This window comes from Mus caroli, unplaced genomic scaffold (genome assembly GCF_978045245.1).
Source record: "Mus caroli unplaced genomic scaffold, Mus_caroli_1 scaffold_12, whole genome shotgun sequence".
NCBI lineage: Eukaryota > Metazoa > Chordata > Mammalia > Rodentia > Muridae > Mus > Mus caroli.
This window is the reverse complement of record NW_028227267.1, coordinates 30,841,400-30,856,140: the sequence shown is the minus strand read 5'-3', so window position 1 is coordinate 30,856,140 and position 14,741 is coordinate 30,841,400. Positions and strand designations below refer to the sequence as shown.

General features: G+C 36.8%; 1 protein-coding gene across 1 annotated transcript in view; it reads left to right on the top strand.

Annotated features, from left to right (window-relative positions):
- Positions 1 to 7,141, top strand: part of LOC110309695 (uncharacterized) — a 41,941-nt gene extending 34,800 nt beyond the window's left edge. The window contains exon 4 of the mRNA XM_021182434.2: positions 6,845 to 7,141. Coding sequence (XP_021038093.2) covers positions 6,845 to 7,141 — 297 coding nt within the window. The remainder of the gene's footprint in view (positions 1 to 6,844) is intronic.
- The last annotated feature ends 7,600 nt before the right edge of the window (positions 7,142 to 14,741 follow it).

The window sequence follows — 14,741 nt, the reverse complement described above, 5'->3', positions numbered from 1 at the left end:
AAATTAACCGTATTGTCCCTGTTACTATCTACATGAAAATAAAAGACACTGTTGTATGGTTATTCTGAATTTAAGGGAAAAGGGAAAATCGTATGACTCCAGAAGCAAAGAAAATTTACTCACAAGGAGCAGGTTCTAATGTTTAAGGAGCTGCTGAGACCTACAACCTAGGAGAGTCAAAGGTCGTTACTCAAGCAGTAAAGGAGTGCCTAGAGAGGAATGTCTCCAATTCTAAATGAGGAAACATCAAAAATTATATGTGGAATTTAAAGATACATTTTCTAGGAGTCATCACTCCCACTGGAATGGAATATTCAGTTATGAACATGTCTTTGGTCCATCAATACTCCTGTAAGTAAGCCCTTGAATGCTTCTGTAAGTAACACCACTAAGCTCATTGGTTTGTGTAGCTTGATTTGGATGAAATAATTTCTTTGCTTTGTTTATTCCCTCTATGTGGTGAAAAGACACTTGTTCACACCTCTCTAAGAAAAGTCATGTAATAGATGCAAAGAAACAATCATTTATAATCGATCCTAAGTGGGGATAGACAAGAGTGGGTCATCTATAGCGTAGGGTGGACTATTATTTATTATGTAATGAAAGCTAACTTCAAATTTCTGGTAATCCCTCAGCTATAGCCTCCCCAGTGTTTGGATGATAAACATAGTAATGGGTATTAGTCCATATTTTTATGGTGACATAAATCACTATTTTTCTATTAAAATATGTAGTCCATTGGAACTATATTTGATGTAATTAGTATATATTATAATTGAATATTCAGAAAAGTAATGTAAAGGTCATGGTTATTCTATTCAGCTCTTGTCAGTGTAGGGAAGTAGTTCACCTTTCACAAAACATGGTGTATATTTCACATAGGGTCTTCATGAAGTTCTGATGAATTTTGTTTCTCTCACCAGCAGTAAAATCATAATGGTGTGGGAAAACTGAGCTGAAGAACAGCTCTCAACAGCAGATTTACATATAGTTAACAGTAGATTAATTCAGCCTTTGCTAGTAGCATAGTGTGGGTGTCATTACACTATTTTTATGCCTCATACAGATGGCTTTAAATCAACAATTTGATTTAAAATATGAGCTTCATATTTATGTTTGACTGGCAGGTTGTCATTTGTTCTTAATACTATTCTCATATTCTGTTTTATTAAAAAATGTCAACTCATAGCATATACAGATGAATGCAATCTATCTCAATCTTTCATTAAAATATTCACCAAGAATTACAAAGCTAAATATAGCAGCAACTTAGAAAGAAACAAGTCAAGGACTGCAAAGACTCACTCAAAGGAAAGAAAAAAAAAAAGCCCACAACAAAACAATGTTGGCTACAATGTCACTTAAAAACTTTTATATAAATGTAATACACTATATTTTAAGGACCATCTGTCTATCAGTCATTGTAACAGGAGGTAAACTGGACGTAAGATCACGCCTGGATGGCAAAGAGATGGGACTGTCCCTCATAAAATACTTCTGCTTTCAGATTCTTTTTACAATGGGACAAACTTGTGTTATAAATACCAAATATGAGACAAAGGAGCGGTGTGATTTCCAAGGAAGAATATACAGGATATCCCACTATATCATCAGTGGTATATGCATATGAGGTCTTTACCTTTGCAGACTCACAGAGATGACCTCTCAAATATATTCAAAATCATCGGCTCTCTGAAGAAAATTTGGAACTAAGGCTACTATAAAAATAAGTTTTTTGTATTATTGAAGAACTCTCTTACACAGACACAATGTAATCTTTAAAATAAGGGGGATAAAAGGTAGAACCTGTATGTTGATATTGGCTAACAATAATCAGGGAAGTGGCACTTCTAAGAAGACACAAATATTCTTTCCCTGCTTCCTTCTGCCCAAAAGAACTGCACATAGAAAGTATGAAAGATGAGAGAAGAGTGGACTGGTTAGAGATCTTTAACTCAAAGAATAACATGGTAATGAATCCTGAAAAGTCTCTTTTAAAAAGTATGTATCAGATTTAGCACTAAAGATGTGAACTAATGTTATATACCAAAAAGGGACAAGCCTAAAAAGAAGGAAATGAATAAAACAAGAAACAAACAAACGGAAAGCTGTGGACAATCTTTCTCTACTTTCCACGTTCAACATAACATGACAGAAAATGTACAGGTAATGACCTCTGTACTCAGTCAAGCCCTAGAGAAAACTAATCCCCAAACCTGTATGTGCCACCAAATCTTAAGGAATCACCCAGATCTACTCCAACCCTTCTGTAAACTAATGACGCATCACTCCCCCTTCTCACATACTAGAGTGGCCAAAAAGAATGTGAGGAGAGAGTATTTTCATTAGTAATGAGTTACCAAACTATACTCCAATCCTGTACACTTGCAGTATCCTAAGGTAGTCTAATGGTATCTGGGAAGGCAATGGAGAGCCAGTACATTCACCGTTGCCTAGCTTTGAAACCAAGCTCCTTGCTATACTATCTTCGCACTCTATTTTAAAAGAAGCTAAGACAGGAACAAAAAGAACAGTAGCCAGCAATGCATCAATGGAGGTCTACTGGAGATCTGATACTGGCTCAAATCTAGAATCAATAAACCACTTTAATTTAAATAGAAGAAAAATAGGGAGCCTGTACATGCTTCTCAATCTGCCTGTAACAAAAAGGGGTTCTTTCATTTTCAGTGGATTGGTGTCATAGTCAACTAAAAACAAGATTTGAATAAAACCCATAGTCTCATTATACCCAATATTTTCAAGTTTAAATTTCAAAATTCATTCATACTAGTAACCAGTCATTTCTCAAACTGAATAAATAACATCATTACTTCTAACATCAACATAAAAGAGATGCTATAGTTATTTGGTGTTTTACATCAACCATTGTAAAAATAAAGTTTCTAAGAGCAGTCATGAATGCTTATTTATAAAAATAAAAATTGAAAATAGAAGCAAATAGCAAAAGCTATTCAAAAAAAGCAAATGCAAATTTTAGAATTTAGAGCAGAAGGAATGTGAAAACTCAATTCACAGCTGAAGTTTGGAGATTCCATCTTCCCTTTCTTGTCAAACATTAGAAACAGGCAGGGGGTCAATGAGAACATAGAAAAACTCAACCACCCAATAGACCTTAGGGTCCAACTATTATTAGAGTCACTATCATTCCACCAAAAAATAGCAGCCTATTTTACCATAGAACAAAATTCATACCCTAAAATAAGCCTCAAATCAAATTTTTAAAAATTTGTTTCAGTGGCAACAAACAAAACCAACAACAATAGGCTATGAGAGCCCACCAGCATTTGGAGAATAATATAATTCTTCAGTTATCCACAAAATAAAGAGACAATATGAAGAATAAAATAAATGTACATCAACTAAATGAAAATACAAAATACCACAAAGTATCTACAATTTGTAAAGTACTATTTAAAATGCGATCATATTTAATATGATTAATAAATTACTCACATTAAGTGAGTTTAGTAGAAATGAGTGAAAGGCTCCTCAATATTCTGACCTCTTATCTCAAGAAACTAGAATACAAAATATGGCCAAATCTTAGACAAGTGTAAAGACTAGAATTTCAACCATTAATATCAAAGTGAAAATAAACATAGAAAATCAATTTTAGAGGACCTTTCTTTAAATACAATAAAGTGGATAAAGTTCTTTCATGACAAAGAAACAATGAAAGGATGAGCCTTTAGTATCTGCCATTAAACAGAAGACTATACAAACATTAAAATTATAATTGAAGTAATATTAGAACTCACTGCATATAAACTTGACACCTGCACTGAAATGGACCAAATAACAACAATACACACACACATACACACAGACACACACAAACACAGACACACACAAACACATACACATAGACAAACAAAAACACAAAGACACACACACACATGACTACATATATATAATCTTAACCCACATGCATAATAATTCTGCCTTTCCATCCATCATATTCTCCTGTTGTCCAGTTCCATGCACTATTTCTAAGCTTTATATATATAAGTTCCCACATTGCTTCTCCCATGCTCTTCTAGCTGATAAACTCAATTTCACAACCATGAGTTCTAGTAATTAGTCCTGCAACAGAGACAGAGACAGAGACAGAGACAGAGACAGAGACTTATCCAGGGCTATGTACATAATTATTATAGTCTAGTAACTACCATAAAACCAATTGCTAATTTGTTAATTACCCCAAAAGAATGTACATTTCCAAATAACCTCATCAACTACAAAGTTATTTTTAAAAAATACACATTGTCTAAACATTTTACTGAAATGACAGAAAATTTGCAGTCAGAGATTTTAAAAAAGGTACATGAAAGTATTCTTTATTCTGTGTATGTCATGTATGTATGTCTTTATGTGAGTTTCTGTCTGTCTATCTAATGTGGGTCTCTCCATGGGAATGTCTCATTGTCCTTGTATTTCTGTTTCCCTAATAGATAGCTTTGCTCTGTATCCATTCAATAGCACAAAAAGGATCACATATGGAAGAAATGGAGGATAATTCACAGAAACCTTCAACTGTTTTACAAAAAAAGAAAAAAATATATGTCCCAGATGGGAACTAATCCAAATAACAAACAATAATACAAGCATCATTATTTATCAAATAGTATCAAAATATTGTGTACAACATTTGTGGAACATATTCATTTTTTAATGATTGTTTACACCCTCTATTTTTTTCTATTTTAGGCAAATGATTGTTAGAAAACAAATGCATTACTCTGGTTAAGGGCATGGAAGAGTATATAATGTAAGATTACATCTATGCATTAGCTTAGTTGTAAAACCAAATTATTTGAGAAATATGAGACAATTGGTTGTTATACCATTAACAGCAGATTAAACAAAACGTGTAAGTCTATAGTAGAAAAACAGCCTTATGTCTTTGTTTGTTTGTTTGTTTTTGTTTTTTTGTTTGTTTGTTTTGTTTTGTTTTTTTGTTTTTTGTTTTTTTTTTGAGACAGGGTTTCTCTGTGTAGCCCTGGCTGTCCTGGAACTCACTCTGTAGACCAGGCTGGCCTTGAACTCAGAAATCTGCCTACCTCTGCCTCCCAAATGCTGGGATTAAAGTCGTGTGCCAACACTGCCCAGCTAACAGTCTTAAGTCTTAAGTGACCTCAAGATACCATTCAAGCAGTGAGATCTAGCAAAATTTCCAGTCATTTAGAATATCAGAATTGTTTTTACCATAATATATTGTCATACCTCATGAATAAGAAATAGAAGTCCTGGATGAAATACTAGCATACAGAATTCAACAACATATACATATGTATTACATTGCATATGTTATATATTTAAGTGTATGATTAGGTGGACTTCAGTCTGTGACTGCAAAGTCTGTTCAATATTTGAAAATCAGTCAGTATAAGTCACCTGATTAATAAATCAAATTATAAAAATCCAATACTGAATGATTATTTGAAATAACTCACAAAGTTCATAATTAGCAAAGACTGTTCAGAAAACATAATATAAAGAAAAGTCTTGAATTTGATTTACACAATTAGTTTTCAAAAAAAAGCTTTTTGAATCAAAATGTTAGATGATAAAGTACATACATGATTTCCACTTCTGTTGCTTTTCTACAAGATAGTGAAAGTGATTCAGATAATACTGAAAGCACGATAAGCAATAAAAACAGACAAATCATAAAAGAAAAATAAAAGCATTACTATTTGCAAACATGAAAATACAAGTTCTCTGTTTCACCAGACACAATCCCTAAGTATCCTAACTGGCACTGCAAGAGAACAGCAGCAGCAGCTGTTGATCTTATACTTGACGACATCTTCCATGAATTCCACAATCTCCTCCTAATCTCACTCCCCTCCAGTTTTGTTGTTTGTTTGTTTGAATCCCAGACCCCAACTCCAGAAGGCAACCTCTGCTAATCCAAGTTTTATTCCTCCCAGGGCAACAAACAGGCTGAAGAATGACCCACAACCTTCTTAACTGCTCCTGAGATCTAGTATACACACACACACACACACACACACACACACACACACACATCTTATTCTCAGCTCTTGAACAGGAAAACTGTTCTGGTCTTCCTTTTTTGTAATAAGTGTAAGACCCCATTTATTACAAATCAAAAGGACCTTCTCCCTCAACTTTCCTTCCCCAAACTAAATCCAGTATTGAAAGAAAGATGAAATTTCAAGACCTGTAAGTCATATAAATTACTCAGAAATTGCTGATTGTTTGTGAGCATAGAGGCTGCCTGGGGCTGAGAACAAAGAAAAACAAGCCCGGGCATGCCCTGTAGTTAAAGCATTCTTGGGAACAGCTTGACCATAAGGATAAAGATGAATGTAAAGACATAACAGAGCTATCTGAACTGAGTCAACAACTCACAGAACCCTGACACCCTGACCTGCACGTATTTTTTGCTGACATGTAATCTTTCTGCTTATGTTTGAATAAGCCAATAGTGTGTCACTATGCTGAATTCCCCACTGCTAAGCCCTTTACCCCCCAAAATCCCCTAGCTTTCGAGCCTTGGGGTCAAATCCACTGTCTCCTGTATGAGATATGTTTCGACCTGGAGCTCTGCCATTAAACTGCCTCATGTGTTTGCAGCAAGAAGAATTCTCATGTTTCTTTGGGTGATCTCTCTCTCCTGAGACTAGAGCGGGGGTCCCCGAAAGGGGGGTCTTACATCTTGGGGGCTCGTCTGGGATTTGGGGGCACCCAGAAACCCAAGAATACCCCTTGGAGGTACGTTGTGTGAGTCTTGTATGTTTTCTGTTGTCTAAGTGTCTAAGTGTGGTGCCACTGAATTTGTGTCTTGGTTTTTCAGATTGTGGGTTTGAGTCCTACCTTGTGTCTTGGTTTCTCAGTTCTGGGATTGTGGGTTCAAGTCCCGCCTGGGTTTCCAGTTCTGGTATTCTGTATTCTGGCAGCTACCACTGTGGATCGTGAGGACCTAGTGGTTGCGGGAGGAAGACATCCTAAGGCCCCGCAGGCTGCGACCCTGGAAGATGTTCCAAGGGTGACCCGGGAGAAAGTACCCAGAGTGAGGAACAATCAAAAAGGTCTGACTGTCATCTGGCAGAGTGAAGAAAATAAGGTACTTTTTCTGCCAGAAAGGGAGTGAAGGAGTGTGCTTAGATATACTGGTGTCTTTTTTCTCTGTTGCTGTCTTCTTTCTTTTTGTGTTTTTCATCATGGGACAGACTTTGTCAACTTTGTCTCCGATGTGGACTTGGGCTGATGTTAGGACAGAATTTGTCAGTGATGGTTAAGAAAAACAACTCAGCGCTGCTTTCCCATGGATGGGCCTGCTCCCCCACGTGCCCCTTGCCACTCAGACCTGGTAGTGCTGATGGAACTCCAGGATGCAGCCACAGGGTCAGACTGGGGACTTCTGGCTTAGGTAGCAGTGCAGCTCGGGCTCGGTGTGGAACAAGCACACAGGCCTTCCGGTCGCCTACTGTTCACTTCTGGGTTCTGCGGGCACTGGCAGCAGAGGCTGGCTGTGCCCCGCGAGAGAGTGGCATCCAATGTTTGGCAAGATGCTGAAGTCACAGCCTAAAAAAGATGGCAAGTGCAGGCACCAGCCAAGTGCAGGGCCCCCATGCCAGCCCCTCCTGGCTCCCTAGAGCGGCCGTGATGCCTGCCGCAGCTGGGGAGGGGCCGACTAGAATGGCTGCCTCCGCTGCATTTCCCCCCTTCCCCGAGTGTCTGTCCCCCTTCCCTGGGGGCCCGCTAGTTCCTCCCACACCCAGGAGCCCAAGCCATGAGCCACCCCTGATCCCAAGCTCTGCTTCCACGAAACAGACAGACAAGAAGAAGAGGAGGACATTGTAAGAGTGGGTTACATTCAATTGAGTTGTTGGCCAAAGGGGATCATGTGTGAAACAGGAAATTACCCAGAATGTTGCTAAGACAAAGGGTTGCTCTCTGGAAATTAACAGTGGGGACTTGTTGCTGAGACAATACCCGCACAAATTATTGAACATGGAGAAGTTGTTCTGGGGCCTACATGAAGCCCCCCCCCCCTACATTCTAGCCTCTTTGGTATAGGAAGGCATTCTGCAGAGTATGAAAAGAAAAACATATCAACTCAGCCACAAAACCACTGACCTACAACTATTGGAATGTAGAGAACCATGATATTGCCCTGGCCTGGATGCCTTGAGAGGCTTGTAGCACTGATTTTTCAAGTTAAAGTCCAGGGCTACTGGGGCACAAAGAGCCTCCAAGTTTCTTAGAGACTGATACACTCTCTCAGACAGTGAAGCAATGAAGCTGCTGTTTATCTGTACTGGCACTTAAGAGTCAAAGAAGTTTTGAAAGCTTGATAAAACAATTGGTCTTAGACAGTAGTCCTGTGTACCCTGTATAGTTTGCAAATATCGTTTTATCCTGGAAACTTCAACTGTGTTGATCTTGGCAATCACCATTGTACTCTGTTTCTGATAAAGGTACAAAAAGTCTGAGTGCTTTCCATAAAATTGTCATATTCTCAGTCTTGCTCAGGCTCCAACAATTGGCCTGGTTGAATTCATTCTTACCATATCAAGTAGCATTGGCCCTTACCTGGAAGTAGCCAACCAATGTTTGATTTGAATTAATGCCCACTCTATTGGATGGACCCCTCACATGTCAATGCCTGGGTAGCCATGAACCAGAGACTAGATAGACCAGAGATGTAGGGTAAAACCAAACCCTATTGGTCTAAAAAATCAACAAAATGACTCATAATGCTATTCTACTATATTCAGATTAGAGTCTTATCCAGTCATTATCAGAGAGTCTTCCTTCCACACAGACAGAAACACATGTAGAGACCCACAGCCAGATATTATGAGGAATGAGAGAGAGTGTGTGTCTAAATTGGAGGTCTCCATGAAGTCCTTCCACTCAGGTCTTAAAGATGTCTGTAGAAAAAGTGTAAGAGCCGTAGAGGATAGAGGATACCAAAAGAACACACCCCTCTGAATCAACTAAGCAAGGTGCATATGTGCTCACAGAGATTGAAGCAGAAAACATGGGGCCTGCAGGAGTCTATGTCTGCTGTATAAATAATTTAGCTATTAACTTAATATTTTATAAGATTTTGGACTGTGAGAATAAGTGGGTCTCTGACTCTTTGTCTGCTCTTGGGACATTTTTTCTCTTGTTGAGTTACCATGTCCAACTTTCATGTGATATTTTTGCTTCCTATCATTGTATTTTGTTTTTGTCATGTTTGGTTGTTAAAATAAACAAATAAACAAACACACACAAAATTCCCACATGATTGCCATATTAGTTACTTATTAGTTGTTTTGATAAATTACCACAATTAAAAAACAATTCATGTAATCAATAACTTATTTTGACTTAATGGTTCAAGAGGTTTAAGAGTCCTGTGATGGTTTGTATATCCTTGGACCAGGGAGTGGCACCATCTGAAGGTGTGGCCTTATTGGAATAGGTGTGACCTGGTTGGAATGGGTGTGTCACTGTGGGTGTGGGTATAAGATCCTCACCCTAGGGAAGTCAGTCTTCCACTAGCAATCTTTGGATGAGACATAGAACTCTCAGCTCCTCCTGCACCATGTCTGCCTGGATACTGCCATGCTCCCACCTTAATAATAATGGACTGAACCTCTGAACCTGTAAACCAGCCCCAATTAAATGTTTTTTATAAGACTTTCCTTGGTCATGGTGTCTGTTCACAGCAGTAAAACCCTAACTAACACAAGTCCATTATGGCAAGGAAGCATGGCAGCATATACATAAGTCACACTCACATCCTTAACCACAAACATGAATCAGAGAAGCAGCAAAGTAGAACTAAGGCAAGTCTATACATGTTCAGTGCTTCCTTTCCTACTCAGAAATGTGCTTCCTTCAGCAAGGTTTCACCTCCTAAACCTCCACAAACAGTACCATCAGCTAGGGAACAAATGTTCAAAATGTTGAGCTTGTGGGGGACTGTTTCTTAAACAAAATACCATGATTGTTCATCAAGAAAATTTCAAAAACTAACCAAAACTCTTTCAGAATTAACCATTATATTTAATCAATGTAATGATTAAATAAAATATAATCATATAAAATCACAGGATATAATGTAATCATATAAAAATCACAGACAGATAGACACATAACTCCTCCAAAAAAGAAATGGGAATAAACCTACTAAAGTATGTATGTATGTATTTCAGTACTAACCTATAAGACATTGATTTCGTAAGTCAATCAATCTCCATGATGTGTTTCTAAAACTGGGAGTCTCTGCTTAGTACAGGTCTCAATTTTCTCAAAATTAATATCTTTTAGACAGAATTTCTCAAAATCTTTCCACAATATGTCCAGATTTTGTATAATATATAATGTATATATATTGTGTATACAGTAATGTGTATACAGTAAAATATACACATCTATGAAGATATATATATATATATATATATATATATATATATATGACATAATTTAATAGACAGGTTCTAGGGGATGAAGTGTGGGGTGGGGCTGATGCTAAGGTTCTCTTCCCCAATTGGTCCTTGATCTAAGGGGCCAATTGTTGGGTAGAATAGTCAGGACTTCTGGGTCCTAGAAGACTAGCTAGGAGACACAGGGAAAAGAGAGGAGTTTTTTCAAAATGCTTTGAAGGGAGAAATGCCAACCAGTCATGTGAGAGTCTCAGGTGGTGTAACCATAGACTGCTTCTCCAAGTGGAATGTTGGAGTGTTGAGTTTGGAATAAAGGTGGCTGAGCAACTGAAGTTGAAGGCAGATTTAAGGTGCTGAGCTGTGAGTACAGGGGACAGCACTCTAACAGTGGTAGATTGCAGGGGCCCAGCAGTTGATACAAGAAGGCAGGTTAAAATTGAGCAAAATCTTTCTGTGTGTGTGTGTGTGTGTGTGTGTGTATGTGTGTATGTGTGTATGTATCTGTGTCTGTATGTGTCTGTGTCTGTTTTTCATCAGGGGAACCAATATTCTCTGGACAGGGTCTAGTAGCACAGCCCAATCCTGGACCTTAATTTGGGGTAAGAAAAGAAACATGGAAATGGAACAACAGGCTTATAACTAGAACTACAAATAAATTTCAAAATAAAGAATGAATTTGTACTATCCAAAATATACAATATGGCTAACACAATCAGGTATCCTTGTATTGGCTAATGGTTAAATACACACACCAAAGGAAAAGAATAGAGAACACAGAAATAAACTCATACAAATTCACATATCGATAGGCCTTTTTGTTGTTGTTTTATTTTGACATAGATGAAAAAAAGTGAATCTGTAAAGAAAAAATGTTTCAATTAATACTGCTTTGTTAATACAATATTCACAAGTCTCTTAAGAGATCTTATGTAATCTTTAAAATTTACGTGAAACTATATTACCTGCTACAATGTTAAACATAAAAACATTCATTATTTAGAAAAACAGAGGACAAAATCTTCAGCATCTAGGACTAAGCAAAATTTTTCTATAGCTATGTCATAAAAATTGTGAAAAGAAAAATTTGGTACATTGTGTCTTGTGAAAATGACATTTTTGATGATTGAAACTCTTTTAAAAAAAGAAAGTACTTACATATGGGATAAACAAGAAACTCTTCTGCTGAGAATACATTGAGAACTGAAAATAGCATAGTAAAGAAAAAATAAAATTAAAAAATGAACAAAACCCACTAATAAACACTGTACCAAGTACACAGAAGGGGCAAATAAGCCTAGAACAATATCACCGTCCTTAGCCATTTTTACTTAAAAATACAGAATATATCCTCACACGCTCATCATGACAATGATGTTAACACCAATGTTAACACCAGATGCTGGTGATAATCCTGAAAGAAACCGATATACTGAAGATCAAAATATGAATAAACAGTCGTGGAAAACGTTTTGGCATTTCTGACAGTTTCACATGGATATATTGTGTTTTTATCATGTTCAAGACATTTTATCCTCCCTATCTGGCTTCAACACGTATTCACATGTGTACACGCACATATCCACAAGCACAGGCATCATGATATTGACGATCTCTAAATCTGAACACAAAAATAAATAAGTACCCTCTTGTATAATAAATTAGAAAATAGTTATGATGGCTATTCTTGAGTACAACGTGACTATACTGAAAGAAGCTCAAAGATCTGCAAAGGACATCTCTAATTCTGTTTGTGAGGGCATTCATAGAGAAGATTGACATGTAGAACAATTACTAAGGATGAAGATCTGGTTTGGGTGTGGGTTGCACCATGTAGTTGGTTTTTAGTTTGGTGTGTGTGTGCACATGCGTGCATGTGTACATGGGTGTGTTTAAAATAACAATTCAAGGAAAAGAGGTCATGAACTTGAAAAGAGAGTGGGAAATTTGAAAGTATAAGGGAGCATGGAAGAGATTCAAGAGAGAAAAGGAAATGGGAAATGGTATTATTGTATTATATCAAACATAAATTTATGATTTAAAAGAGTGGGTTTAGCATTGAATGTTATATCCAAGCTATGATTTGTGAATGCCTTAGGACATGGATGTGTCTTACTCATTATCATGTCCCCAATCACAGTCTAATGTATGGTGCATGACAAATGTTTCTTTAAATTCTGTTGCTGATTTCACTGGAAGCAAAATCAGTACATATATAGTGGCAGTACAAACATTTCAGTGAGTCAAGACATAAACAGTAAGTGAGAATGTATACAGTTCTTTGGTAAAAGCTTCATTCCAAAAGCACAAAAGAAGAGACAATAGTTCAGGACAGGTAAGATAGCTCAGTTAGTTAAGAGTTTCTGGGCAATTATGAGAACATGAGTTCTAGGCAAGCTTCTGCAGAAAATACCAGACATCACAGTACCCCCTTGTAATCCCACTGTTGTGGGGAGAAACTGAGGATGGCTTCTGGGCTTGCTGACTAGCCAGTCTAGCCTAGTTGGAGAGTCTAGAGTACCAATGAGAGATACTACCTCAAAATCAATGTGCATGATTTCTAAGGCACTGCACCTATGATTTTCCTGTGGTTACACAAATGCACACACACACACACACACACACACACACAGTCAAAGGTCCAATTTATATCCTGTTTGTTTCGAGGTTTTTAAGATAGAAGATATTTACCTTGACATCAGTTAAATGAAACAACAGAGACTGAAGAAAGAGGGAAGGCCAAGAGAAAGGATAAGAAACAGATTTGCAAACACCAAAATAAAAAAACCTTGAAGGCAGTAAGATGGATGCAGATATTTATAGGGGGACTAAAGACATGTTGGTCTGGTGTTCTCTATTTTCTTTTAAGAAATAGGTGAATTGTGCTCTTCTGAAAGAATATGAAAATACATCCCAAGTATGAAGAGGTGGAAACATGCCTATCCTTAATTATACATCCCATCATGTATTCATGTATCAAACTATGATAGTATCACATAAAATGTGGCAGGTTTTATTCTTTAATTAAAAGTATTACTCTGAAGTAGATGGAAAGTAAACATATAAATGGATGATGTTTATGTACCATTCCTCTTGGACATTGGTTAATTGATTAGTGGGCAAAGCCTTTATTTGAGGGATGTTCTTACTCTCTTCTATGGGGTTTTCTGCAAGTATAAATGTTGTACCTCTCTTCAGAGCCAGGCCTTCAGCTAATGCTAACAGAAGGTCTGGATGGGCTGCATTTAAATGCCTCAACTTCTTGCAAAAATCACATTTAATCAGAACAGTGTATTTTTTTAACTTATAAACATTTTGAGACATATTCAACTATTCTCATGTTTTTCAAGGACAAAATAAATGGACAAGGCAAGGGATGAATTTGCTCAGTTACCTTTGTTCATGAACTCTATTCAACACAGAATATCTTATGAGATGAGTCATTGGAAATTGTGACCTATTTTTAGACAGACGCTTTTTTAAATTTCATACACTGTAGTAGAAGAATATTTTAAGCCCTAATTGAACTAAGCCATCTCATTACCTGGCTGCACTGACCAATGAATGTTGCCATGACAACGAAGCAATCAAGTCAGCAGGTCCTACTGTGAGAATTTTCTATTCCAGACACTTTATCAAGTTCTATCTTGCTCATCCCAAACACTTAGTAATCAGCCATGGAATAAAGAAAACGATTTAGTGACACAGAAAACAGGCTCCACGAGGGGAAAAGAGGGGATGACAGTATTGAGAAAAATAATCTCACACCAAAGTATGTTGACATATAATTACTAAGAAAAGCATTTTTAATGTGATAACACATTAGAATTTTCAACAATAAAACTGACCATTAAATTCATATATTAATTTTATTATGTTAAAACCTAATATGTTTTTAAATAGAAACTAGAGCTCAGTCAAACATGTGGCAAGCAGCCCTGTACAATTGATCTCCATAAAAATTACAGCTTGTTCAAATGAAAGGTTTTGTGCCCAAATATAACTTAGAGATTAAAGGAGACTGTGTGCTGACAGAAAACATGCTGAAAAATAAAATCCAAGACCAAGATTTCAAGGTTGTTCTAATTCATATCTCAAAATGCAAATGAAATACTAGGGAGGAATGCTAAGAAAATAAAATATCTTTATTTTCTGTTCTTCTGTGTCTTTGTTACAAATGCTGTTTTCTTGGCTAATGTGAAATATAGATTTTTTTTTGTTCAAATCCTAAGGAATTGTAAAATTGTAATTAAGAATACAGAAAAAAAGGAAAGCCCCAAACATTACAAAACAGAGGACTTATAGGCCCCT